The 26,098-nt window shown below is 32.1% G+C and overlaps 1 protein-coding gene across 2 annotated transcripts; it reads left to right on the top strand.

Annotated features, from left to right (window-relative positions):
- The first annotated feature begins 2,798 nt into the window (after positions 1–2,798).
- On the top strand, positions 2,799–7,760 carry MAG2 (RINT-1 / TIP-1 family). 2 transcript variants are annotated; one of them, XM_007037225.3, is made up of 4 exons: positions 2,799–3,264; positions 3,406–3,483; positions 5,281–5,384; positions 5,471–7,760. In XM_007037225.3, exons 1-4 carry the CDS (start codon positions 2,970–2,972, stop codon positions 7,379–7,381), a joined length of 2,388 nt encoding a protein of 795 aa, XP_007037287.3. In that variant the 5' UTR covers positions 2,799–2,969; the 3' UTR covers positions 7,382–7,760. The 2 variants fall into 2 exon arrangements, with proteins under 2 accessions (XP_007037287.3, XP_007037288.3); XM_007037226.3 differs by lacking the exon at positions 5,281–5,384 and having other exon boundaries at positions 3,123–3,264.
- The last annotated feature ends 18,338 nt before the right edge of the window (positions 7,761–26,098 follow it).

Here is a 26,098-nt window from a genome sequence, read left to right on the forward strand (position 1 = left end):
TTTTAGCCCTAGTCCATTTAGACCTTGGCTTAGGGATCATCTCATTGGTCACTACATTTAGTGCATGTTTGGCCTAGCTTTTTTTCAGCTTATCTACTTCTTAAAAGAAAAAGACAGACCAAACATGATTTTTTGAGAAGCTCTTAAAAAAAAACCAGCTTTTTTTTAAGAACAAAATTTTTAAAGAAAGAGCTTAAGAAAAAGCTCCACTCTTCTTTTAAAAATACAAGATAATTTTTATTTTTGTTCCAAAAATATCCTCATTTGTTAAAAATAATTACAATATTATCCTCTAAAAAAATACTTTCTATGATAATTTTAACAAAAATTATAACTTATAAAAAAAAAAACTTATGAAAAGAAATTTACCAAACAACTTTAGCTTAATTTTCAAAGTTATTATTTTGTATCAGAGCTTCATAATAGCTTTTAAGTTAGAAAAAAGCTACGCCAAACAGGCTCTTAAAGTTGAGGGAGTGAATGGTCCATCAGATATGACGTCTCATATCTCATAATCAATTGCTCTAATATTATATTGACATCCTAATACTCTAATAAGGGTAATATGAGCCATCAAACAGAGGTGGTTTGTTTGTTGATTGTCCCTCAGCAACTATGGATTTTTGAAGAGCCATTTAAATTTTTTCAAGGGTGTTAGACCTTAATAACAGGGGTTAGGCTCTGATACCATTTGTTGGTCTCAAGTAAATGTGTTAGAGGAGAAGTGAATAGCACAATTTGGCTCTTTTCAAAAAATTGACTCTAAGTGGGAACAAATGTAAGTGGAAAAAAGGAATGAAAATAAAAACAAAAACAGAGTAGACAACATAGCAGAATTTAGAGTGGTTCGGTCCAATACCTATATCCACTACCTTGATTGTTCAACCAAGGATTTTCTAAGCAATCCACTAAGAATGGTGAAATTCACAAACTTTCAACAAGCTTTTACAATAGCTTTTACCAGGCTTAACCAAAACCTTTCACAATAGTTTTTACCGGGATCAACTAAAACCCAACACTTAACTTTTCAAGGCTAAGTTAGAACCCATACTTAATCAAGCAATCCTAGCTTGAATCAATCCCTTAGAGTGACTCGCTCACTTTAAGAATACGAGGAGAGAGGTGATAAGAGTGTACCTATGATCACAAGGTTGATCTAAGTGGTACAAAGTGAAGTGCAGATCACAATTACAAAGATAGAAGTTGAGTGTAGTAAATGAGCAGAGAATATTTACTAGTTTTTGAGCTCTTTTTGTTCTTGAAAGCCTTAATTGCATTTCTAGCCATTGGAAGTTTCTTTTATACTTGGAAAATCAGCTATAAAGTGAGTTAGACAGTTCTTGACCGTTGGAAAAAATTTTGTTACAGTTTTGATTGTTAATCTGTCTTCTAGTGCACAATTCAAATTTTCTAGCAGAATGCTCTTAGTCAACTAACTTATGTCTTAGTCGACTAAGTTGTCTCTGTTTTCTGTTTCCAGTTTCTAGTAGTGAGCACTTAGTCGACTAACTTACTTCTTGGTCAACTACGTTGGTTTTGTCTTGAAGTCCAAATTTTTTGCAGTAGTTTCTTAGTCAACTAACCCACTTCTTGGTCGACTAAGTCTTTTCTGTTTCTCAAAATTCTTGAGCCCGCCAACTTTTAATTTGAGTTTTAGCTAACTAACCCTTCATTATTCAACTAAGGAGCTTCTGTATTGTTGATTAGTTGTGGCTTCTTATTCATGTACTTTTTGATATGTCCCATGGATTTGTTTATTTACCATTGGCATACAATTTTGGTCCTGCACACTCAAGTAGAATTATTAGATACAAATGAATGGGAATGTTTTATTATCATCAAAAACTAACGGAGTCAAAAACCAACTCAAAAAAACATCACCTAAACCGCTCACCTGTTTCACCACCCAAAACCAAAAATAATAACATAGTAAAAACCAAAAGCAAAAACAATACAAAAGACATCTCTTTTTAAAAATCAAACCTTTAATTTAGAAAACCCTAAGAACAAACCACCCTTAATCCACAAAACCTAAAGAAAAAAACACCAAAAAACCCAAGAAATGAACCAAAACCATACATGTGGCACAAACCAAACAACCTGAGTGACACAATGAAATGGAAGCGACACAAAAGAAAAAAAAACAACCATCAACAAAAAAAAACCCTAACGTCACAACAGAAAAAGACACCGTTTATGGCTAGACAGAAGAAAAAAAACCCACCTTCATCAAAATGACGTTGTTTTGAGGGACAGGAGAAAATAAAACAGAGTACTCCTAATCGAATGACAAATGTCAACCATTCATTGGCCAATTGCAATAGTACCAAATGGAGCTACTTTTATATATAGTAATAGTATATAATTTATTTAACAAAAAATATATATATATAATAGAATTTGACTTGCATTATTATTATTATGATTAATTTTTGTCTCTCTCCTTTGGACAAAAAAAAATAGAGCAAGACAAAAACATTTTGTTGTAAAATGACACCAATTTTGTTTTTTGTCAAAATTATTAGAAATGAAAAGGAAAAGATTGATTGTACTCTACTTATATGAAAGTTAAAAGTGTATTTACAAATTGTGACCAACAATTTTCGAGAAATTGGATACACCCTGCTACTCCTACTTTGTTCAAACTTAAAGGCACTAAAATTCCTATTTAAGAGAAAGTAGAGCTTTTACTTCAATGCTTTGTGACGGGCCCAAGTCCACGCCCACTTCAAGGTCCATCCGACTTGGGTTGACCCGATACCAACCCGAATTGGACTTTTGTGTTTTATGGCTAAGAATCGGACTCAGTATCTCCTCCATGGAAGCAACGAATCAGCCGGTCCTGGTCCACTTTCTCCCTCTGCTCAATCCAATCCGGAACTTTAAAATTCCCAATATACCCTCCTTTCCCTATCAAATTTCTCTCTCCGCTCAAATCTTCCATGGCTTGACCCGAAATCCCAACCCAAATGGACTCTCTGCAAAGTCTCCCTCCACTCTCGACTCTATCCACCTCAGCCTCCGCCATCCTGAACTCTAAGCTCGGCACCGACCACGACCTAACTCGAGCACCGTGTCTCGTCTCCGACTTGCTGACTCAGTGCGATTATCTGGACCGAACCGTAATCCACCTCAATCGTACCCTCGAATCAAGCTTAGCATTTTACGCTTCCTTCTCCGATCGCATCGGCGACCTTTTCGGCGATGTAAATTCGAAGTTGACCGATCTCGGATCCTCCGTTTGTTCTCGGAGCTCCGTTTCAGGTTCGAATCAACGCAAAGTTTTTATTTTTAAGATTGATTTTGTGTATTTTTGTTGGAAAGTTTAGTCGTGTTTGGAATTTGTGCATGGAGAGCATTAATTTTATTTCATTATTTTTCTTTGCGGAAAATGATGTGTTATAGATGAGGAAGGATTGGGAGAGGAGCTGCCGGCATTGGCGAAGGAGGTGGCGAGGGTGGAAACGGTTAGAGCATATGCGGGTGAGGGTTCTAAAAGATCATAGCTTGTTGGAATTCTGAAATGCTCATTGAATTTACAAATAGGCGCTACATTTTAATCTTTGTAGTTGACTTATGAATTATAACTATTGTTTGTGTGGTTCTGATATTTCAGTTGTTGTGTTTCAATATAAAAGAGAGGTGATTTTGCTGTTCAATGGATGAAATTATGGTAAACTTTGGTCCTATTTCCAGTCATTAAAAATAATTTCTTACTTCTCTTCTAGTAAATAAGTTATATGAAGCAATAAGGCATTGTCAAAAAAGCAAGGGGGAGGTCCTATAAACTTTAGTTCCTAGGTACAAGTCCTGTCTGTGCCTTTCTCCTAACTTTATGATGGTTTACTAGTTTGTTTGTTTGGCTTGTTTATTAGTTTCTTCTACTGAATGTATGTCAAAAATTGTTTCATTATAATTGTAATTTCTATTGATACATATAATTTCATTTGAAAAAAAAAAAAAAAGAAGAGTTTCACAAGAATAGTCGAACAGTCTGCTTGTAACTATCTTGCAGCACAATATAGCAATTGGGATAATTGGGAAAAATCATATAATGGTGGCATACGTTGTGGTCTTATTTGTCCAGTCTCCTCATAGAATCCATATGTATAATAGATTGAGCACTATGCTGCTTTTAGAGTTGTTGTGTCATAAATGGACCTTTTGCCATTAAGAGCTTGGTTAGGATGGTCTAGTAATATAGATATCACTATTACAGCTGCTGATTTGGATCTGCTGATCACTTTCTTTCAACAAAAATGGTATTAATTGCAGTGAATATTAGCATTTGTTTATATAAACCAGGTAGCCGTGTTTTCCCCTTAATGTTGTCTTTGTTTCAATTTGATTGTACAGAGGTGCTTATCCAGGGCTACATTCACCTTACTTTAATTTAGCTGTTTGATCTTTGATTATCTGTGTTGTAGGCATCATTTGTGAACTATAGCAGAATCTAGGGTTATTTACACATTTGGTACCCGAACTATTGTGAAATTCTCGGTTTCGTACCTAAGGAAATAAATTGGCAGTTAAGTACTCCCAAGATGCATATGTCACTAACTCCGTTAGCCAAATGGTAACGTGGCAAAAGACAACCAATAGGAGTTAGACATGTGGTATATTACTATTTGCTATTTTTTGGCCACGCCACCCCTTTGACTTGCAGAGTTAGTTTTAGGTGCAGACTATTTGATGGGAGCAAACTTCAAGTACTTAATTGTGAATTTTTAAAATTTAGCTACCAAATCAAACATTTAATTATAGTTTAGGTACCAAATTTGTAATTAACCCTGGACTCTATGTAACACATGATCATGTCTTGTCCCTTATTGTTTTATATTTTATGCATTATGATATGATATCGTTTGATAATTGTCCAAATACAGACTCCTTTTAGATTTAAAAACCTTGAGGCTAGTTATTATAGTGAAGTGGTACATAACGTTTGGTTCAATGAAGCTAAATATCTTTGTGCAGTGTTAACTACAGATGCTTATTGTTCCTGTTAAGAACTTCCTTCCCGGTAGGTTCTTTCTTGCTTTTAGAGTTCAAAATGAGATAATCTTATGCTAAAGATTTGACCATTTCTTCATGAAATTGGATGAAGAGGATTTCTTTGATTGGAAAAGAAACTAATTAGCAAGATCTTCAAAATAGTGTAGCTAAATCTTTCTTCTGTTTTTAGTTTTAGTTAGTTTTTTCCTTCTGTTGCCTGGGTGCACAATTGTGATCTAAATACTCTCATTTTTTTTCCTTGAAAACTTTTTTTTTATCTCTCAGAGATAGCGTCAAAGCTTGATAATTTAGTTGGTGATATTGAAGATGCTGTCTCTTCTACTATGAACAAAAATTTAAGAAATGATCCTTCTACACGAAATTCAGAAGTAAGCACCTCCATTAGAAAAAAAAAATTGATGCTCTTATGGTAATTATTTTCTTACATAAATCTTTTTCTTTCTTAATGTTGCAGGAAACACGCCTGGTGGCGATTAAAACACTTAAACTGACAGAAGACTTATTAACTTCAGTCACAAAGACACGTCCTCAATGGGTACGTCTAGTCTCAGCTGTTGATCACAGAGTAGATCGAGCTCTAGCGATATTACGACCCCTGGCAATTGCAGACCATCGGGCCCTTCTCACATCCCTTAGATGGCCACCACCCCTTTCTAATTTGACTTCCTCAAGTCTGGATACGAGGAAATCAAATGAGGTCCCAAATCCTCTTTTTACGATGCAAGGTGATCTCAAGCACCAGTACTGTGAAAACTTTCTTGCCCTGTGCCGCCTGCAGGAGTTGCAGAGGCAAAGAAAATCTCGGCAACTTGAGGGCCATAATCGGGAGGTTGCTCTTCACCAACCACTTTGGGCAATTGAAGAGCTTGTCAATCCTGTATCTGTTGCATCCCAACGCCACTTTTCAAAATGGATTGATAAGCCGGAATTCATTTTTGCTCTGGTATATAAAATCACACGGGATTATGTTGATTCTATGGACGAGTTATTGCAACCATTGGTTGATGAAGCAATGCTAACTGGGTACAGTTGTAGAGAAGAATGGATTTCAGCAATGGTAGACTCCTTATCAACATACTTGGCAAAAGAGATATTCCCTATTTATGTCGGTCAACTGGAGGAAGAGAGTATGACTGGAATTCAGTCACAGGCTAGGACATCTTGGCTCCATCTTGTTGACTTGATGGTCTCTTTTGACAAAAGAATAAAGTCTCTTGTAGAACAGTCTGGGATCTTTCTTTCCCTTCAGGAAGATGGAACCCTTCGCAAGATTTCATCTCTATCTGTCTTCTGCGATCGACCTGACTGGCTTGATTTATGGGCAGAAATAGAGCTAGCTGAAACACTGGAGAAACTAAAATCAGAGATGGATAAAGAAAAAAACTGGACTAAGAAAGTTCAAGGGGCAGTTCTCTCTAATTCTGATGATTATAAATCTCCTGCAGTTGGCAGCAGCATTTTTCGGTGTTTATCATCTTTGGTTGACAGATGTCGATCATTGCCTACAGTTTCTTTGAGGTCAAGGTTTTTGAGATCAGCTGGAACACCGCTTGTAAAAATGTTTTTGGATTGCTTGCTTCTCAGATGCCAAGAAGCCGAAGGGTTGACTGCCTTAACAGACGATGATGCCCTAATGAAAGTTACAAACTCCATTAATGCAGCTCACTTTGCTGAATCTATTTTAAAAGAATGGCGTGAGGATGTTTTTTTTCTTGAAATGGGATTGGATCAAGGTGATCAACTTGGAGCATCTGTTACTGAAAACAGCGGTAGTGAGATCCCAATTGAAGAGTATGGAAATGGTATTTTCCATGAGGAGATTGTCAAGTTTGAGGATTTCAGAACTGAGTGGGTTGAGAAGATATCTGTTGTTGTTTTGAGAGGGTTTGATGCTCGATGTAGAGATTACATTAAAAACAGGAGACAATGGCAGGAAAGGAGTGAAGGTTGGACTGTATCCAAGGCATTGGTTGGAGCACTGGATTATTTGCAGGGGAAAATGTCAGTAATAGAAGAGAATTTAAACAGGCTAGACTTTGCTGGGATCTGGAGGAGTCTGGCAGCCGGGGTGGATCGATTAATTTTTAATGGCATTCTTATTAGCAATGTGAAGTTTCATGATAACGGAGTGGAGAGATTCGGGTATGATTTAGAGGTCCTAGTTGGAGTTTTCAGGGCTTGGTGTTTGAGGCCTGAAGGTTTCTTCCCTAAAGCAAGTGAAGGCTTGAAGTTGTTGAAGATGGAAAAGAAGCAACTTCAAGATGGCCTGGCAGTTGGGGAGAAATGGATGAAGGAGAATGGAATTAGGCATTTGGGTGTAGCTGAGGTAGAAAAGATCAGGAAGAACAGAGTATTTACGAAGTAAAAGGCCGTTGAATTTTGGTTCTCATCATATCATTGTAGCTGAGTAGACAGTGGACTTGGACATAGAACAGAGAGGTTAGGTTTGTGTTCTACATTGGCTCTTTACCTCTTGGATTAACCTATTTGTTTCAGAAAACAATAAAATAATAAAAAATGAAATTGTTTTGTTTATTCTTAGGCACTGCTTGTTATTAATTGTAAATGCAGATTGAAACTTGTTGAGGTATATTACTAACTTTGTTGTCATAAGAATTGAAATGTACCTACTTTTGCATGCGGCAGATTATTTGTTTTTTGTCTGCTGCTGCCTAAATCAGGTTGTTGTAGATCATCAACACTGCTAAGTTTGTCCTGTTTCAATCTCCTTTTGCTTCTATCAATGATAATCCTGTTTGGCTTTGACCTTTTTATTTGGTTGTCTAATGGGCTTGGAATGCCTTAAACCCATTGCTGAATCACCGGTTAATGTCCTAATCCTTTTATTATATTATATATATAGGTAGAAGTAATTACCTTCTTATGAATCAACATTCTGACTCCTAAACCACCAGAAAGGCAAAGTTTACCCTTAAAATGATACAAACTCTTTTACTAGTGTAATAAATAAATCCCAAATGAATGCTTTTGCGATTGACTAAAGCCAAGTGCTTAATCCTTGATACTAGAATTTTATCACATGGATTAACTCTTTTCTATTTTTCTTTTTTTTGGAATTGGAGAAAGGGGATTCAAACACTGTTATTTAAAACATCAGTTAGTCAGGGCTGCATGAAAACTATTGATTTCTGTCAAAAGCAAGTAGTTGGACCGAAAAGGAGGATTTTTTCTTGCTTTTTCTCTCTGGTTTAAGGCCTTTAGCTCAATAAAAAGTAGGGCTAGTATACCCTAGCAAATTGGCCTTTTGACTGATTAAACAAGGATAAAAGAAAAAGTAAGATTAATCTATTAATTTGAAAGAAAAGTCACAACTGATCGATTGAATAATTTGCTTCGCAAGTCTAGTTAATTTCAGCACTTAATTGATATGCAAATTTAAAATTCTAACGTCTAGTGATTAGAACTTTTTGCAAGAGTCATCTTTCTTTCGCTAAGTGGTGCCAAAGGCATCTGTGGAGGTCCAAAAGACATGTCCTCAAAAAGTACAATTTGATATTCAAATTGTCGGTGAAATAACTGCTTATTCAAGACATGTATCTCTTGGAGAAAATCTCTACAAACAACCACGTTAGACAACTTTGGAAGTCACAAAAGGAAAAATCAGAAATCCCTTACTATCTCTAATGAAGATAAAATCTCGTATGTACTGCTTACTGTAGAGAATCTTGTATAAGATTGATTATTTCCATCACTCCTTTAGAAGTGTTCAGTGATTGAATTTTACTAGCACCATGTGCAGTCCATCGAGACTTCATTGTATCTTGAGGCTATTAGATTAAACGCATGGCATACCAAGATTGGTGGAGGTGAAATGAGACTGAAAGAGTGGCAGTTGCAGCATGTCTCGAAGTCCTTTCTTGCTTATGTTTTTATGACTTTCCATGCACAAAATTCCTAAACAATCTTGAGGCTTATTTCTTTCACTGAAAATAAAAAGCTAAGAGTTCTTTAAAGGAGATGGTTTAGTAAATTCGAGAAAATGAAACGTCGAGATGAGATTGAAAATATTTTCAATGGTTTCAAACAATATATAATGAATATGGATAGCTTTATTGTTGTGTCCTTAATTATTGATAAATTACCATCATCATGGAAAGATTCAAACAAATCTTAAAACATAAGAAAGAAAAATTTATTTCTTGAAGAGCTTATGAGATCATCTTGGAATTGAACAACAAGACCACAAGGAACATGAGAATAACAAGAGGCTCATATGTCAAAAGTTCATGTGATAAAAGGAAGCAAAGTCCAACAAATCCACAAAGAAGAAAGAACTTTCTACCAAAACCAAGAAATTCATGAAGAAAATGAGTCCATGTTTTCATTGTGGAAAAACACAAGGTCACTTAAAGAAAGACCGCTAATTCTTGGAAAAGAAGAAATGCACTAGCACGCGATGACTTGTGTGGTTGATTCTTTTGATTTATGGCATAATAGTTTAGGACGTATTCACTATAATAAAATGCTTGTTATGTCTAAATCAAAATTAATTTACACTTTTGATAAAAATGAACAAAAATGTAAAACTTGCATGCTTATTAGGATTACTAAAAATAATTTCTTAAAGTTGAAAGATGTTCTAAAATGCTTAAGTCGGTCCATATATCATTAGCATAATACACCTCCCATAGGAGAAAACAAATATTATGTGACTCTTTCTATGACTATTCTACATTTTGTTATGTTTATTTGCTGCACACAATGGATGAAGCATTAACCAAAAAAATTAAAGGTGTGTAAAACCTACATTGTAACTGCATTATGATACTAAAATCAAATATTTAAGAACAAATAGAGGAGGTGAATATTATGATCCTAATTATTTTGAATCCATTGGAATAATATATGAAACACATCATCATATTGTCCTCAATCAAATGGTATGGTACAACGAAAAAAATAGTGTTAACTGAAATAGTTAATCCCATGCTATTAACTCTAGATTAGGACAAGATTTTTGGGGTAAAGCATTCTAATAGCATACCATATTCAAAATAGAGTTCTTAATAAAAGGAACAAAGTTACCCCATATGACTTATGGTAGATAAGAAAATCCAATCTAAGTTATTTGAAGGTTTGGGAGTATAGAACAATTTAAGGGTTCTATAACTGAAAAGAAGCAAATCTAGAAAATGAGGAATTGAGTGTGTATTTATTGGATATGCACATAATAGTAAGGCATATAGATTCATGGTTATAAACCAAATGACTCATTTTCAATTAACATCGTGATTGAGTTAAGGGATGCCATTTTTGAAGAAATAGATGTAAATCAAGTCCTTGGTCAAATGAAATTGCTCAAGAAAGGTCATATGAACTTGAGAAGAATTTTTTAGAAATTGAAGAGAATGAAAACCTTGTACTTAGGACACTACCAAAAAACAAGCTTTTTCAGATGGAATTTTTCATTGGAAAAGGTTAAAATTCCGTTGGAAATACGTTTTTTTGACGAATTTCCAACGGAAAAATCCGTTGAAAATTCCGCCAGTAAAAGCCTCGTTGGAAATACTTTCCCTTGGAAATTTGTAAGAAATTTCCAACAGAATTTTTCATTGGAAAATTCTATTGGAAAAAAATACATAATCCATTGGTTGTCCCGTAGTAATTCCGTTGGAAATTCTTTTCAAACGGAATTCCGTTGGAAAAGCATTTCCCAAAGAAAATTCTGTTGGAAATTTGCAATGGAATTTTTTGTTGGAATAGCATTTCCCATGGAAAATTTCGTTGGAAATTTCCAACGGACTTTGTTGTCTGAAGAGCATTTCCAACAGAATTTCGTTGGAAATTTCCAACGGAATTTTCCATTGGTGATGTATTTCCAATAGAAATTCTTTTACTAATTTTCAATTACATGTTTTGGTAGTAATGCTTTTCCAACAAAAATTACCAATTAAAATTTCGATAATAAATTATCAATTGGCATCCACAATTGACTTTCAAAATATATAAGAGAAACACACATTAAAAACTAAAATTCAAAGTCAAGTCATACAATTAAAAATTGTCATAAACACACAATATCTAAAAATGTCAAACACATATGAATATAAAGCTAAATGTGTTGTTAAATACCTATACTAAAAAGTATCCAAGTCTAGCAATGAAAAAGAGACATCATATCATGAAATGTTGCATTCTTACTGGTCAAGATTTGAGCTTGAAGTACCCGTATTTCCTTGTTTTGAAAGTGCATTAGTCACGATCATTGTTTCCAAACGTATCATAAATTTACTCATGCTTTCCGCCATTGCATTCTTAATTTCTTCATGTATTTCCCCACGTATTTTCTCACGTATCTTACCCAAGTTTTCTGATAGATTTTTCACTTTTTCTTTTAATGCAATTGCGGGACTAGTAGTGTTTGAGTTGATAGGGTCACACACAGACTCAGATGTTGCTACATTGCTTTGTGCTCCACTAAGTAGAGCTGTAAGAGGCACCCGAGTACCAAACCCATACACGTGAGTGCGTGTAGTCTCTATCCCTCCAATTGCTTCAATCCAAGCATGCGGATCGAATTCTGGCTGAGAAGATGCATCTTCACCATAGTTTTGTGATAATACAAAATTATACATTTCCTATATAAAAAATTAAATAAGATTAGTATTCAATTATATAATCAACTTTGAAGTAAAAATTAATCAATTTTGTACATACACTCGTAGATTTAGACTTGTTATTTATAAAATCACCATGACCTACTAAACGCTTATAGGTGCGGTTGAACACTTTCAAAAAGCTAACATCTTGTTCCATCTCAATTGCTTGCATTTATTTACAACTATATATACTCAATCATAATCCATATATATAAATAACATGTAAGGAAAAACCAAAGTGAAACTACTAAACATACAATTTAAATTTAGTTTGAAAGAAAACCATACATATAAATGCGAAGTAAGATTAATTCATACTATTCTTTTTGCATCAACAACAAATGGAACTGAACCGCTAGTGTGCTTCGGAATGCTTCCTTGTTTTGGTGTTAAACGATTTTTCCTTGCTTTTTTTGATTTGTTTTGCCATTCTTCTGTACCCCATATTGTATCGATAAGGGCATCCCAGATTTCATTTGTGATCCATTCCCTTGACATGCTTTTGTAATCCCTAATGTTGTTTGTTTTGGTTTCTGTCATTGCTTTATTCCTCTATCTTAAAAGCATGTCTCTTAACTGATCGCAACAAATTTTATCCCATATTCGTTGAACCAAAACATCTTGATTTGTAGGCCAAACACATTTTTCCTACATCAAAATAATAGAGTTACTAAAAAAATTGATACGAATTAATTGAAAACAAAAAGTTATAATTTAATTGAATAACAAACATAGTACTTGAAATTTTTGAAACATTAACTCCTTTATGTCATTAGGGATTTTCCTCCATGTCTACCATGGACTGTGGAAGTGATTTTTTATGATCCTTGTTATTGTAGCCGTGACCCTTCACTCGAAAAAAGTACTTGTACAAGATAAAAGAAAATTATTACATATTAAAATATATAACAAATATAACTATTTCATTATAATACAAGATAACATGCCTTTCTCTAATAGGAGTTATACGCAATCTTTTAGATGGATCTATAGGAGTCTGTAATCCTACACCAAGCCCCTACCGCTTGACCTTGAGGATGTATCATCTACACTTGCACCTAAATCAATAGATGTGGATCTATGAGAATCTTGAGTAGATGTCTCATTATTTACTTGCTCTGCAGATGCACCCAACAAGATGGTGGCTTAGAGGGCACATCATTATTGACCTGCTGCATCTGTGGTTGAATGGATGGATTAGCAAACGCATTAGCATTTATAGGCAATGACATAATTCTAGCGGCATATGTTGATCTAGGTCTTAGTTTTGAATGGTTCCCTTTAACCATCGTTCTTGTAATATTTTTTTGTTAAAATTCATACATAAAATTTTTAAAAAATTGAAACAAACTATAAAAATCATCAATTTACAACAATCAAGAGTAATTCCTAATCATTTATACAATAAAAGATGCCATTATAAAGTATTCATTTCAATAATTATGAATATAAACTATAATAATTTTATAACATGTCAAGATCTTTCAATATTGTAAAATGAAAGTTAAACAACTGTGTAACAAAAGATATAAAATTAATATCATATATATCTACCATTATCAATCACTTTCAGAATAAGCAAACTCATGTTCTTCATTATTATCACTATTATCACTAAAAGTTTCTTTGTCTTCATCTTCAACTTCATCTTCATCTTCATCTTTATTTTCATCTCCTTCCATGTCATCTTTTTCATCTTCATCTCTTTGTATGTCATCTTCTTCATCCTCAATCAAGAGATTAACCTCTTCATAATCACCACTTGTTAAAATTGTAGAGTTATCAAGTTCTTCCGATGGAGTAACATTAATTGAAATAGACACATCTTCTTGGTGTATTTTTTCATTCAAATCAATTTCATTTTCTCTATCTCCACTACTAGGAATGTGAAATCTACTCCTAGCTTTTGTTTTAAATACTGCAAACAAAGGAGTTAAAAAAGCAAAAACATATGAATAAGATTTTTATATGTTTTTTTATTGAAGGAACAAGGGAGGTTGCAAACAAACTTGTAAAATATTGTCTCAAATATGGGATTTGATCCTATTACTTTTGATGAGGCTATGAAGTTTTGGGATGTTGCATTTAGAAAGAAGTTATAAATGATGAAATGAACTTAATTATGGGTAATAGCACTTGGATTCTTATAGATTTACCTCTTAGTTGCAAACCAAGTGATTGCAAATAGATATTTAAAATGAAAATAAAAATTGATGGGACTATAGACAAGTTTAGGGCTAGACTTATAGCTAAGAGGATTTACACAAAAAGGTAAGACTGGTTATTTTTGATACATATGCATTGGTAGCAAAAATTGCTATAATTAGAATGCTTATTGCATTGACTTCAACATAAAATTGGTAATGCACTAAATGAATATGAAAACCACATTCTTAAATGGAACAACTTGAAAGGAAGAAAATAAAGTAAGTAAATTAATTAAGTCATTTTATGGAATAAACAAACACCTAAACAATGACATCAAAACCTTAATGAGATTGTTCAAGTTAATTGGTATCATATTAATAAATCCAATAAATATGGATATAATAACTTCAAACAATAAAAAAGGTGTCATCATTTGCTTATATGTGGATGATATGTTAATTTTTAGTACAAATTTAGAACAAGTTGAAAGTACCAAAAGATTCTTATTTAGTAATTTTATAATGAAAGACATAGGTGTTACAACTTTGATTTGGGAATAAGAATATGTAAAGAAAATGATAAATTAATTCTAATCTCACTATATTGGAAGATTCTCAAAAGGTTTAATCTAATTGATTGTGCTATAGTTGTAATATCTATGATCTATATATGAAATTAGTATCAAATAAAGATATGCCAGTTACACAATTGAATATGCATGAGTAATTGGATGTTTGGTGCATGCTATGACATTCATAAGGTTGGACATTACTTTTATAGTTGGTAAGCTTAGTAGGTATACAAGTAACCTAAAATAAATTGCATTAGGTTGTTGTGTACATAGTATTAAAAATACTTAATGAAAGCAATTGATTATGACATCACATATTGTGGAGAACCTTTAGCATTAAAGGGGGTATATCGATGCAAGTTTGATAACTAATTTGGAAGATTATTCATCCATAATTGGGTGAAATTTCATGATTGGTGGGATTGCTATATCTTGGGTTTCTAAAAGACAAATATGTATTACAGATCTTACTATGGATGTTGAATCTGTAGCATTGGCCTCAATAGGTTATGAAGTGGATGATAGTGTAGATGTATGTCTTGCAAGCCAATCATTAGGTTGTGCAAAGATACATTCTTTTATATAAACATGTACATTTAATAAAAGACATTCTTTATTTTCACTTATATATGTATGTGTGTGTGTGTGTAGTTAACTAAGATGAAATAAAATTCATGGAATAATTTATGCTTTGCAGAAGGAATTATAAAATGCTATAATTATGAGATCTTTATTGCATTAAAGCAAAATTCTTAAAAGGTTTCTAGTATGTTTATCAAGAATTGGATATTAATAAAATTGAGATACTAGCTCAATGTTATGTTCCTCACTTATGAAGTAAGTAATCAATCTCATAAAATGAAGTATGAGGATACTTGAACTAACATGTAAGTATTTGTTATATGAACAAGTTCACTAAACATGACCCACCATGAAAATTTCATATGATATTATCACCCAATTTTCTATGGAATAAATTTTTATGTGGCAGTTGTGTAAGTGATCTATAGACTTAAGATCATCTAGTTGCCTTATATGTGAATTATTATATTTTGATACTATTTAAAGTGGTCCTAATAAAGGATGCTTGTTAAGGGATGATTGGGGAAATTACCACAAGCACACCAAAATTTAAAAATTTCCAAACAAGAGACATAGCACATCAAAATTTACAAGGATAATAGCATTATGTGTTTGCGACAATGAAAGAGGCTGTTGGGATCAAGAAGTTCATCATTAAACTAGGTATCGTTCCTAGCATTGTTAAGCCAATACTTTTGTATTGTGACAATAATAGAGCCTTTGTGCAAGTAAAGGAATCAAGCTTTCATCGTAGATCCAAACATGTATTTAAGCAATATAACCTGTTTAGGGAGATTATACAAATAAGTGATATAAAGATTGAATGTGTTCCTAAAGATGATATTCTAGTAGATTTATTCATTGAGGCTCTATCCCAATAGAAACATGATTGCCACATGGAAGGAACCAATATAAGATACATAAGTGATTAGTTTTAGTGCAAGTTAGAGATTGATAGTGTAAACTATGCCCTGCAAGCCAATCAGTTGATTGAACAGAGGTACATTCTTGTATTTAAGCATTTATAATTACTAAAAAGTATTCTTTATTTATAATTAAAAAGCATTTAATTAAGATTAAATATAATCCATGAAATAATGTATGCTTTACAAAAGGAATTATAAAGTTCTATAATTAGAGATCCTTATTGTATTAAAGTATAATTTGTAAAAGGCTTCTAGTTAGTTTTATCAAGAATTAGATCTTGATAAAGTTGAAAGATTGACACAACGCTATTTTCCTCACTTATGAAGTGGGAAATTGATTTCATAGATTGAAGTATAGGGATACTTGAACTTACATGTGGGTGTTTGTTACATGAACAAGTTCACTGAACATGACCTACCATGACAATTTCATTTGGTATTATCATTCAAGTGTTTATGAAATAAATTTTCATGCGCTAGTTGTTTAAGTGATACTTAGACTTGAGATCATTAGGTTGTCTTATATGTCTTAATCAATGATGTCCATAGAGGGATGGAAATTGGGTATAAAGTGAAACGTTTAAGGGCAAGTGAATGATCAATAGAGGATTTATCACCTTGAGTGATAATAAAGGTAATTTATTTTGCATCTTGACATGTAATAACTCAAAAGGAGTCCTTGGGTAAGGCAACATGAGGATTCGAGAAAAAAGTTTCTCGAATCTCATTAAAGAGTTATTTACTAGCTTCAAGTGCTATATGGCAAAGGCAATATCTATTAGACATCAAATCATGCTCTATGTCTTGCCAAGATATAAATTGATGAAAGGATATTAATTACATTGTAAGATTGTGCATTGAAAGGTTGAGTAAGATTAATAAGACTCTTCTTAACATTTGAGTGGTTATGATGTATTGCTAAATGCCAATCTTGACTTATAAATTTAAACTAATCAATTCAAAAATTTATGATGAATGAAAAGGTGTTTGATTCATCTAATCCTAGTTTTGTCCCAGATTATTGTTTATATATATTACCAACATGTTAAGAACCTAATAGGTCACACACATTAAAGAATGTTAATTGAGAATGTAAAAATGGATAAATTAAGTTGGACTTAATTGAAATAAATTAAGAACTTCAAAGGCTTAATTAAATTGTTCAATTACTCTAGAGGCAATTTTACAATTAGCATAAAAGTTGTGTAAATTTTACTAAGATTAAGATTAACATAACTATAAGTATAAGGCTTATGCTACACTTAAGAGATAATGAAAACATTCTACAAATAACTAAAATCTTATGAGACAAAAGATGAGGAAATCGTCAAGTGAGGAGCAACCTTGTGAATTGGCTTCTTCCCAAACCCTGCGAGGTTGACTATTCATCTACCTTTGAGTACTGACCCTTGGTATTCATCCTTCAAAATAAGGTTTTGACTATTGTTATCCTAAACCATCACAACCTATTTCTAAGGGCTCATGACTGGCACTAGGTCCTATGTGGGTATTGTTGTTGATTTCTTACCTAAGTGTACGTATCTTTAATAAGTAATATAATAGTAAGTAGAATTCATTCTCATAGAGAATTGAATTAATTCCTAATTGTTAACTACTAAAATTTTAACACTCTAATCTTATCTAAACAACCTAATTATTAAAAAGAAAAATTGAAACTAATAACTAAAACTAATCTAAAATCTATCAGCAACATTATTTTATTAAATTCGAGTGACTACAAGACCTAAGGTTATGATATCCTTAAATACTTCACCTGAATATTCTCTCTCTCTCTTAACTCAGTTTAATGAATTAAGTTGTTAACTTAGAGTCTTAAATTATTTGTAAGCCTCTGTCAAGTTTCTCATAAAAATATATTTCCCTATTAATTTACTATATGCCTATGCAAATTAAATAGAAGAAAGATTCATTAAGTTCATATTCTAATTTAGGCTAAGTATAGCTTATAGGTGTATATCTACACTATATACAAATCAAATCACCTAATCAACTAAGTGCATTCGATCATACGCTATTCTATTAAGGTCTACCTAGATCTCTTTCGTCAATGTTTAACCTAGGTTTCTAATTCAATCTAATTGGTGATTAGGCAATTAGAAGTATTAAGAACAGAATAAAATAAATAACTTAAATCCATCAAACATAAGCAAAAGAGAGATAAATAAATCAGACTACATATTGAGTTCAATCTTAATCTTAGATAAACAAATTAGTTCCTCATCAAGTCACACATCATCATCAAGTAAAGTTTAATCAATAATATCAAACTAAGAAAAATAAAAGAATAACAAAAAGATAAAACTCAAGAACTATAATCTTGATCTTCCAAATCCTTTTCTTGAATCCTTCAAATTTTTTTTAGCTTCAATGACTTTGTGACTTGATTCTTAGTTGTTAATCTAGTATTTTTTTTTCTAAAAGTCTTCCAAAAGGTTGTTTTTATAGGGTTTTGAAGTTAGGCCAAATTGGGTGAAGAAAGAAGTCCATTCTAAATAGAATTCCCTCATCAAACTGTATGAGCCGCGGTCTCGACCCATTAATTAGTAGAAATCATAATTGCTCTAGGACTGTTGTCATACTTCAAATTCGACATAGTCTTTGACTATCTTCCAAGCTGAACTGGGTGAAGTGGTGAACATAAAAGTTGTAGCTTTTTTTCTTAACTTTCCAACAGTCAAAGAATCATCTCATTTGGACCTCTATAGAGGGAGTTATGATTGAAATAATGAAACCAATACAATGAAAATCTACGTCTCAAAATTGCTCTTCTCTTTCCATTAAAAATCTTGCTTCATTAAACACTTAAAAAAACACAACTAAATCAATAATAACCTATCTTAGTCACATTAACACCAAATTAAGTATAAAATTAACTAAGATTAGATTGACTCACCTAAATTAACTAATTTAAATTTATTTAAATAAAACTTACTGATTTCTATGCATTATAACAAGAACTAAGTTAAATTATTATTAAAATTAAGCCTAAATTACTTTATATCATAGAGTTATCAGGTATGGCCTACTAGGCCTTAGTAAGCCTTTCATTCAATATATATATAAAGACTTGTTATCTACCATAATCTTTCATACAAGCATTTGACACAAATAGAATCATCCATACATAGGTGCCATCACATAGTTGTGGAATTTCTTAACATAAGGTGTGGAAACGCTTTCTTTCATTAACAACATCCATACATATATTTCATATTGGCATTTACATGCACTCCTTGGTGCTCATGTGGATTCTTGAGCTATCATCTATCACATTTGTATAATTTCATGCAAGTATAATGCCATTCAATGGCTTCACATTCAAAACATAGTCAAGTATTTATAAATAATAATGTAAAGATTGACTCATTAGCGGTGTTAGAAACGTTAGATCAAAGAGTGAATATCGAAGAGGGGAGTGAATTGGATACTAAAAAATTTTTAAAAATGAAAATCAACTAGGTATAGTTGATTATACTTAAGTTATAGTCGTTCCTCTATCAGAAAAATGTTTTCCAAATTTAGAACAAATAAAAACAACTTGAGAAGAATAGTTCAAGAAATAAACAAGTAGTGAGGGTTGAAAAAGATTTACTAAACAAGCAAATCAATAATGTGAAAAATGAAGATGAAACATACAAGCAATTTATGAAATGGATTTTCTTGAGATGAGATGTAGCAAAAGGAAGTTATAATAAGAACGAAGACACTAATTAAAAACAAATCTTTTTCAAAATAATTTTCCTACTTGTGTCAAAAACAAAGTAAATCATTTTTCTAAAACAAGTTTTCAAAAATAAATCACAATGCATAAAAGTAAATCAAGACACAAGAATTTTATAGTGGTTCGTGTTAGCTTTAAAATGATTATAGTTTGATAATAACAAAATATCATAATTTGCTTAAACATTTGTTCTTGAAATAATTTAGTTCTCATACATTTGTTCTTGCATAATTACAAGCTTGATTCTTGAAGTTATTGAACTATATCTATTAAGCTTGTATGACTTAGTTATATAAGTGCTTATAATCTTTTTAACATTTATCTTTGAAATGCTAAAATTGCAAGTTAGGTTCACAAGTGGTGAAGTTCATCTCAAACCATTCAAAGATCATCAATCTACACAACAACAAAGCTTACTTCAAGTCAAGAAACTTAGTTATCACTCAATATTTAATCGCAAGGAAGAAAGAGTTGAACAGAGATGCCAAAAAGTCAAGAAATCTTGAAGACACAAGGCAAAAATCGACTCTAAAGAAGCTTAAGTTGATCTAGTGGTTGAATGAGTGGAAAACTAGAATAATACAAAGCCATAGTCGACCCTGAGGTAAATAGCTCATGGAAATGAAGTTTTTCAAAGCCATAGTCGACCTTAAGGAATCTGATGCTTTAAAAGAGGATTTTTAAAAGCCATAGTCGACCCTCAAGACACCATAGTTGACTACCTCAGCCTAGATTTGAAAAATGTAAGCACTTGGGAATTAGATTGAGTAGAGGAAGTTTATACTTGACTATGAAACCTTAATTTGAGATTTTTGAAGAATACAGTCGACCATAGCGTTGTAGTTGACCTTCAAAGTTTAGTAATGTCATATTTAATTCAAACTTGTCTCTAACGGCTCTAATTATCCTTGTGACTATAAAAGGCGGCCTTTGAGTCATTTTGAAGCAAGAGAAAACCAGAGATACATTTACAAACCCTAAAGTGACTCCAAAGCTTATCTTTCCTCTCTAGCCTTCATTTTAGTCTTTCATTAAACTTAAAAAAGTTCCACACTTGCTTCATTTGAGTTGATATTTCTTTTCTTCACACTCAAGCTAAAATTTCCAGCATCCAACCTTTTTAAAGGCATTCATATTATACCTTGTATACTTCTTGTAAATGTTCTAACTTAACCTTGAAAAGGAATTTATGGATTTGTGGTCGAGCTTGTTAAAAACCATTGTTGAAGGGTTCCGTTTGCTCTTGTGAAAAAGAGTTGTGAGGGTTTAATGATTGATCCCGTAAAAAGCAAATTTCCTTGACTGGATTTCAAATTCCTTAGCGTTCTAAGGGAGTGGATATAGACACTAGAGAAAGCCAAACCACTATATCATTTTTCCAAGAATATATAGACATATACTAACTTAAAAAGATGCAAGCATTAGAAGTTTAAGGTATATGCTATTTCTCAATGTTCCATAATTCATCAATGATACTAATTGTTATGAAGTGATGAAAACAAAGCATTCAACTCATGAATATATATCGAAAGTAAGTATCCAAGTATCAATGAATATCAATTGTAAAAATTCAAGAAATGAACATTCAATTGGTAACCTATACGCTCAAGTTGGATGCACACAAAGTCTTTAGATTATGCAAACATCTAAGCTCATGGAAGGCATAGTTAACATTTAAATGCATGTTTTAAAATATTTCAACTATGTCATCACAATATATGTCATGATCAAACTTGACAATCAAATTCATATTCAAATGCATAGCTAAAGTCAAGTTTTAGACTTTAAACATTAAGGTCAAGTTAGACTAGATGTCATGTAAGCATGTGACTAAACCAAAAACAATGGATGAATTAAACATATTCTTCATAAAGTTCAATGAGTTCATCATAATTAAATTTATAATTTTAGGCAATAATTCAATTTTGAAACAATCATTCAAGCACAAACATGAAGCATATTTCAATAATTGATTCTAGACTAAGTGTTTGACTATTCTAATTCTCAAGAAATGATAATTCAATGTAGGCACATGAGAAACAATAAATTCTAGCATAATAAGCAACAAGCTTTGACATTCTGAACATTTTTCAACATATCGAAAAAAATGCCCTTGAAGTCATTCAAGCATTCATTTATAACAAGAACATGTCATGATAGCAATTTCAATGCAATGCACATTTGTTCAAGTTTTATATCATTAAAATCATTGTTATCTCAAGAATGTTTGTTCATTTGCTTGAAAAATGTCATCAATGTCAAATTATAATGCTAAAGATCATGCTTAAGAAAATACTTTCAATCAATTTCACAAAGCATAAGAAAAATCACCAATGAAAAAGGAATTTATTTGCATGTATAAAAAACAATTAGTTCAACCAAGCTATCAAAATCAAGAACAAATTAAATTCAATCAAATGAAATCAAGAAGATTTTGCAAGAAAATCATTTAACAAAGGTTTAATTTTTCTTTTCAAAAATTTTACATATGAGATATATAAGATTTGAGTTGGACATGCTTTGTACAAAATCATGAGCTCAAAGTCATTTAATCTAATTTAATTATAGTATAAATGATCAATGAAATGTGTTGTGAGCATAATGAATCATATTTAGGCATACTAAGGATCATTTCTAAGTTACGTGTAATTATGTACCACAAATGCCCTTATAATTATTCAAGCTTGCAAGCAAACATGCACATCCAATAAGTACAAGTTAAAATGTATTTTCATCATCCAACAACCTTGTTCATAAATTATTATAGGTTCAAGGATGGCAAGAATTTTTCTCATATGAACTCATTTTGCTTTAGAAATATCAATTCAAATAGTCAAAACTTGTCATGCTCAAACTTAACCATTTTTCAATCAAGTTCTAAAATGCAAATCAAAGTCATCCAAATAGTTAAAACATCTTAATCACAAGGAAATAAAAAAGTCAACCTTTCAAGCTAAAATTCCCTTGTTTAGACTACTGGAATAGATGTGAATGCAAATCAATAAATATGCTCATATTATCATCATGTCATCAACATCAAATCCTCTATGTTCAAGATTATGCTCAAAAATCATTTTTTTCTCAAAGAGATAATATGAAATCAAATTGTTAAAACATGAGGAAATTTCATCAAAACAAATTTCCACAATGAAGCAAAATCAATAAGGAAAATGATGATATATTCAAGTTTCAAATATAAGTGCATAGTTTTAGTCTCATAGGTTCATGCTTTCTTCAAGATTATGCAATTTGTAACATTTATCACATTTATATCAATTTTACATAATTAAGATTTGTCAATAAAGCTCAAAGAAGAATTTTACATAATCAAGAATTTTTCACATTTAAAATGATTATAGTTTTGATAATGACAAAATATCATACTTAGCTTGAACATTACTTAAGTGATCCTTAATAAATTCTTGAAATGATTTAGCTCTCATACATTTGCTCTTACGTAATTACAAACTTGATTCTTGAAGTTATAGTGGTTCAAAGTAAATAATTTTTCTAAAACTAGTTCTCAAATGCACAAAAGTAAATAAAACACCAGAATTTTATAGTGGTTCAGTTTTCTTAAATGCCTACATCCACTCCCTTGCAATAAGGAATTTCAAATCCACTCAAGAAAATGTGCCTTTTACGAGATCATGCATTAAATCCTCACAACGATTTTTCACGGGATCAACCAACAACCCTTACAAATGCCTTTTAACGGGAGCAAGCACAACCCATGATTTTTAATGGGTTTAACTACAAACCTTACAAATTTCCTTTTCACGGGGATAGGCACAATCCATACAATGCTTTTTACTGCAGCAAGCACAACCTATGGTTTTTAAAGGGCTCAACCACCAACTTATACTAACTTTTCAAGGATGAGTTAGAACCTTTACAAGGAATAGCAGGAGTGCTTAAATAGGTGCATTTTGCTAGTTTGGTACAATGGAGGAAGAATGCCTAACAAAGGATAAAATGTCAAACCTTGCTTTGTAAAATAATTATAATGTCATTCACATGCTCGATAGAATGTTTGTATATTTAGGAAGTTCGAGAAATCGTTAAAAGATGATATTGCCCCTAATGGTACCATTGAGTCGATTAAGCCTCGAACTAGTTCAAATAAGAATTTTAAGGTGAAATTAAGAGTTTCATAGTTCAGGGATGACTCAAAATGGTAATTCGGAGTTTGAGGAACAATTCAAAGTCAAACCGAAATTTTCACTATTTAGGGGCAAAATCGTAATTTTTCCATCCTCGGATAAAATTTGAGATTTTGAGAGAATTTAGATCACATTTGACAAATTGGAGAATGGTATGAGTATAAGGGATGAAAAATATGTCTATGGGCAGTTTTTCAGTTTTTGGGGCAAAAATGTAATTTTTCACTTTACGGGGGTAAAAGTGTAATTTTTAAAATTTACTCCACCAAAACTTTGAAAAAGTCTAGAAATTTCATGGAAGACATGGATAAGTGAAGAGGATTGAGTGGTAGAACAAGAAAGTCAAAAAGATGGCTAAAAAAATATAAAATAATAAAATATTCAAAAGGTAAATAAAATAATAATATTTTATTAAGCCTATTAAAAGGCTTGAAAATTCCAGAATTCTTCATTGGGAGGGTCAGCCAAAACCAGCAGGAGAGAGAGAGAAATAAGAACAAACCCTAGAGTGAGAAAATTCAAAGAAAAAGTGTGATTTTTCAAGGAATCAAGTGTTTAAAGGTATGATTTTTCAAGCTTAGCTTAAGATTTATCATTTCCATGCATTTCTCCTTATTTTTCATGGTTAAATTATGTGTTTTGATGATGGATTCAAATCTGATCGTATGGGTTTAGAGAGAGAAAGTTGTTAGATTAATTTGATTTTGAACTATGTTAGTGTTTAGTGTTAGTTTAGCATGTTTATGAGTAAAACAACAAGAAAAATATTCATTTTCTCCATGAATTTCTCTAGGCCGAATCTAGCCAATGGTGTGTGAGGATGAGGTTGATTTTATTTTAAGAGAATTAGATGGAAAAATGATGAATTATGAGGTTGGAAATTAAATGGGAATTTTTTATGCAAAAAAATTAAAATTTTTACCCACTAAGGGTAAAAGCGTAATTTGTGATCCGAACTGATAAATTGGACCACATTCATAGTCATTGAGGTATTGTGGATATAATTGGATAATTGAAATTGAAATGGATGAAATTGGAGTTGAATTGGAGATTTTAGAAATTTACACCGTGTATAGGCGAGTTAGGTCGGACATTGTGATTAAGCGATTGTCCAAACATTTCACACCCTATCTAGTGCATACGCATGGATAAGAGCCTGAAATAATATATATTGATTTGACACAAATTATTGAATTTTTTGTGTCATGTATTGTGGATAAGTGGTGAGCTATCTGATACGGGTAAAAGACTACACCCGAGGACCGAGAATAGTAGTATATCTACTCCTAGTACAGTGAGTAAACTTACTTCGTCTTAATTATTTAGAGTAGATTTATTTAATTGTGTGATTTTATTGAAAAATGGTTTAATTGGAAAATTATTGTATTTTATGGGAAAATGGGATTTTATAAAACAATTTTATAAAATTTTTGAAAATTTAATAATGATTTCAAAAATAAAGCATTTGGAGACCTATACTATGATTGTGTTGTTTATCCATGATTTTACATTAAATGGCTTATGATAAATGTGGGTATGACTGGTTATTTTTATGATTTAAAGAATATGTGAACTGCTTTGATTTTCCTTGAATGTGTTAAGTGAGCCATGTCATACTATTGTGATTTTATTGGTTGGTGGATTATAAAGTGGACACTGCAGTGATGGGGGTTCCGTGGGCCAGCCTAATTAGAGGGGCACGGTTCTCAATTATTGAGCTTACCTCGATTGGAGAGGCGCGTAGGATAACTCCCGAGGTAGGATTTGAGTACACTTCACGCTGGCCATCATGTGAAACTAGGACTCAACCAACGTCGAGGAACGACTGTGTTGTCAGAGGTGAAATGTATTTGTGTGTGTGACAATAAACAGCCTTGACGGTCTCGGTAAGATGCCTTCACAGGATATTCCCGAGAATGGATTTTTGGCAAGGGCCAAGTTTTTGAAAAGTACATAAGCCATGTTGAGTAATTGGATGAAATCCAATTATTTATATGGGTTAGGATGAATTATTTTAATTGTCTCTTATTACTCGATTTTAGATTATTTTGATGATGTTTGTCTACTCACTGGGATTTTATAATCTCACCCTTTTTCCCTATACATTTTTTAGGCTCAGAATAGGCAGTAGACTGTCAATTGCATCGAGAAGTAAATTTCGGAGTTGCATCCTAGAAAGCAAGGTTATAGACTTAAACCTTCTCAGTTATTTGAGGGCCCACGTGTCATTGTAATTTAAATTGCATACTCCAGTTTTCTATATTACAGTATGTATAAATTTATTTTGTTTTTATGTGCAGAAAATTAATTTTTGATGTTTCAAAAATATA

Source organism: Theobroma cacao, chromosome 3 (assembly GCF_053813885.1).
Source record: "Theobroma cacao isolate CCN51 chromosome 3, ASM5381388v1, whole genome shotgun sequence".
Taxonomy (NCBI): domain Eukaryota; kingdom Viridiplantae; phylum Streptophyta; class Magnoliopsida; order Malvales; family Malvaceae; genus Theobroma; species Theobroma cacao.

Coding starts and splice junctions, on each gene's coding strand:
- MAG2 (XM_007037225.3), top strand. CDS start 2,970: ATGGACTCTCTGCAAAGTCTCCCTCCACTCTCGACTCTATCCACCTCA. Junction 3,265..3,405: donor TTCTCGGAGCTCCGTTTCAG/GTTCGAATCAAC, acceptor GATGTGTTATAG/ATGAGGAAGGATTGGGAGAG. Junction 5,385..5,470: donor CTTCTACACGAAATTCAGAA/GTAAGCACCTCC, acceptor TTAATGTTGCAG/GAAACACGCCTGGTGGCGAT.